This window comes from Halyomorpha halys, unplaced genomic scaffold (assembly GCF_000696795.3).
Source record: "Halyomorpha halys isolate HHAL.00 unplaced genomic scaffold, Hhal_1.1 Scaffold54.1, whole genome shotgun sequence".
NCBI classification, from domain to species: Eukaryota; Metazoa; Arthropoda; class Insecta; order Hemiptera; family Pentatomidae; genus Halyomorpha; species Halyomorpha halys.
This window is the reverse complement of record NW_027108734.1, coordinates 63,996-67,823: the sequence shown is the minus strand read 5'-3', so window position 1 is coordinate 67,823 and position 3,828 is coordinate 63,996. Positions and strand designations below refer to the sequence as shown.

Here is a 3,828-nt window from a genome sequence, read left to right as displayed (position 1 = left end):
TATTTATTTATTTTTTATTAAAATGTTTATTTTTATTAAAACTAGACATAAGACTATAAACAAAACATGACTTTTAATCGCGAACCCTATGTAAATTATACTGCAGTTTAAACCTACTTTAATACAATGAATAACGAACTTTGTAAAATATTAACAATTTTTCTAAAGAAATATATCGAGGAAGGCCGGTAAAAATAGTATAAGTCAGAAAATGTCCGAAATAGGTTAAAAATAAGTTCGAGGAATTAGAAAAATCAGTTTCATCCTAAATTTTGATTTCATCATTCTACGTTATATATTTTTTTCAATTCATGACTTGTTATTTCGTTTAGCTTTATAATCCTTACATGATTAAGTCGTCTTAATTTTTAACATCTTCAATTTTATTTTTATACCGAAATTGTGTCAGAACTTTTTTTTTTTTTTAATTTTAAATAATATAATTGGTAAATAAAAAATTAATAACCTGTGAAAATTAATTAATAGAAATTTAATATTTGTAGGTCAATGAAATTTTTACATATGATACTCTTGCATATATATAATTGTTGCTAAGTTGCTTCAGAAAAAGTTTAAAGATAAATATATTTGAAGATTTTAACTAAAGCGCCTACTTAACGTAACTATGGTAAAAAAAAGAAGAAAAAACGGTCATTTCTACCTTGTATGACTAACTACGGATGTTACGTGTTACAATGTAAGAGGGATTTTTCTTACAAAATAATCACCAGCAATGACGAAACCTGATGAATTCGTTTTTTTAGATGAACATAACAATAATTACATAAAATATAAAAGTATACTTTATATAAAATTAAACTTAAACATGCTCATTAAAAAAAAGTAAAATTGAAAAAGTTTAATTTTACATTATATACAAATGGAAATATTCATATACCATACAATGTTTATCCAATATAATTATTGTATGATTATTGTAATTTAAAATAATTTTTTATCCAATAACAAAAATCATGAGAGCCAAGCACTTGCGTCGACTAGAAATGTAAAATTGTAGTGATTTTCGAAAAGTTGCATCATCTTTTTTTGGTGACGAAAATATTCCTTTGAATAAATTATTTACAGTTTTTAAGTACATAATATTATATTAAATGTACTATTAATAATATAATTAATATACGAATGATTGATAATTCGTTTTATGAACAGCATTTGACTAAAATATATATCTTAAAAAAACAAACATAAAAAAACAAATATTTTTTAACAAATTTGGGTCACTGCTCGATTATTAAAAGAAAACCGTTTTCTTTAAAATAGAAATCTATTTTGGTTCTTAAAACACCAACAGATATAGAAAAAGAGTACGAGAGGAGAAACATTTGAGTTATTTCACCCCAATTTTTTATTAAATAAGTGAAAATTATGTATAATTGATATATATACAACTATGTATAACTAATAAAAAATGAGGAGTATGCCCAGTATAGTACGAGATAAAAAGATGACGGCTGTTTCAAAACGATAAAAAAAAAAATTCATTCGGAGTTCCATATCTTTAAAACTACCAACAAAACTAGAAAACCTAATATAACATAATTTAAAGTAGAGTAAATTTGCTAAAATATGAGCTCTAATAGTTCCAGAGATATAGTTTTTTACAATTTAAAAGCAACATTTTCCAAAATATATATTGAAAAATCATTAGTTAGTGAATTTATTACCAAATTTTAAACTCAGAAACCATGAGACGTATAGATGTCTATTAAAATACCAATGAAAGCTGGTTTAATGTGCTATAAAGTAGTTTATGACGTTTAATTTTATTTTCGTAGGAGTACCAGTTTTAATGATATTTGAATTAAATAAATTGATTTATAGTAGTTCGGACAAATTTTCATTTCCCAAATTTATATTCATATGTGAATATCATAAAAACTACTACCCCAACGAAGATAAGTGTCATAAACTACTTTATAGTAAGTTAAATTTCCTTTATATTGAGTTTTGGCAGATATATTTGCGTCTTATGCATCTAGAGATATATTTTTTTCAAAAATCCAATATTTTATAGGAACAGCTAGAAATTAACATTTTGTGAGATTATTTTGTTAAATATCATAAAAACTACTACTCCTACAAAGATAAATATAATTAACTATTTTGTAGTAAATTTAACTAGCTTTAATTTGAGCACTGGCAGACATCTGTACGTCCAATTCTGAAATGAAGTTTTTCATAAATCAAACTTATTGTCCGAACAACTATAAATCAATTTATTTTAGCAAATATCATGTAAACTACTATTCCTACGAAGGTAAAGGTCGTAAACTTCTTTATAGTCCATTAATCTTGGATTTCTGGATGTTCGGACAAAATTTAAATCAAAAATTTTTGTTTTAATAAAAAATAAATATCATGAATCATGAGACGTACAGATGTTTGCCAGCATACAAACTAAAGGTAGATTATGAGATTATCATTGTAGTAGTTTTTATGATATTTGCTAAAATAATAATTGACTTTTATCCACCGAGCTCTTGTAATAATAACAGGTGCATTAAATTTCGAGGTTAAATCAAAATGGTAAAAAAAAAAAAAAAAAAAATCAAAAAATAAATGAACTGAAGCTACCGTTTTTTCATTTTTAAGAATGTTAGAAAAAAATAATTCTTATATTTTATTTTATTTAATAGTTTAATTTTACTTGTATTACTCTCACTTTGTTTTATCTTTTATTTAATTCCTCCAAATCCGAGAGTAAACTCATAGGAATGCTAACAACAAGAGCCGAAATATCTAGATTTAGTAATAAATTTAATTATGAATGAATACAATACATTTATAAATAAATTTTGACTGTAGGAAGATAGTAACTAAAAGAAGTTTCAGAAATAAATTTTTTAATGAAATTTGCGTGATTGTTAAATTAGACAGAAATATCCGTGTCTGAAACTTTTTTTTTAGCCCTGAGGTAGCCCTGCAATAAGGGGCGAAACCTTAACAATAAGTAGTTAATCTTTAAAATTCTGTACTTTTATTAACCGTTATCTAAATTATCTTCCTACAATGCACTACAAACGGTAAACAAATAATTACGATAATTAATTAATAACGGTACTTTAATAATAAACTATTTAAACAGCAAACTATACATTAGTACTCACCCCCACAACAGCCAATGGGTAATGAAAAGGGGTTGTTGGAAAAGGTTCCATTTTTAGTAAACACATTGTTCTAACTGAAGCAAGATGTTGGTTGCTAAAAAGCTACTTCACATAATGCCACGACAGGAAAATGTCTCATACAGATAAAGGCAATCAAAACTCCATTTAACTTATCTGATAATTAAACTCTGATAACGAATTCTACTTAATAAACTTCGTTTCAGATTAATAAAAACAGATTTTAACTTTCATAACCATAAGCACTTTGAAGGAAAAACATTCATGAAGGTATTAAATTAAAATAATTTATATTGCCAATCACTTAGTACAATTTCTTAATTCATTAAAATTTAAAAATATATTTCAATTTATATTCTTAAATCGATATTGAGGGTTAAAATAATAAAAAAAAATTAATAAGGGTTCCAAACAAAGCATTGATTATTTCAAACTGAAGTTAATAACTAGCCAAAAGAGCTCAGCATATTCCTTCTGTATATGTTGAACCATTTAAGAATGATATAATATTTACTTAGCATATTTCAGGCAGTTAATGTGAGATGTACTATTTCATATGGACATACGCTTACAGTTCTGAAAATGGCTTCATTAGAGAAACTCGTAGGTATTTTTCCTGTTCAAGAGACTGTATTTTTTAAACTTTTTTCTTAATTTTTAATTTTATAATAAAATACTATTA

General features: G+C 24.8%; 1 protein-coding gene across 1 annotated transcript in view; it reads right to left on the bottom strand.

The window, feature by feature from the left end:
• Window positions 1-3,260, bottom strand: part of LOC106692380 (myosin heavy chain, embryonic smooth muscle isoform) — a gene marked incomplete in the record, with an annotated part of 73,863 nt that extends 70,603 nt beyond the window's left edge. Inside the window, 1 exon segment of the mRNA XM_067047024.1 lies at window positions 3,129-3,260. Coding sequence (XP_066903125.1) covers window positions 3,129-3,194 — 66 coding nt within the window.
• Between the last annotated feature and the right edge of the window lie 568 nt (window positions 3,261-3,828).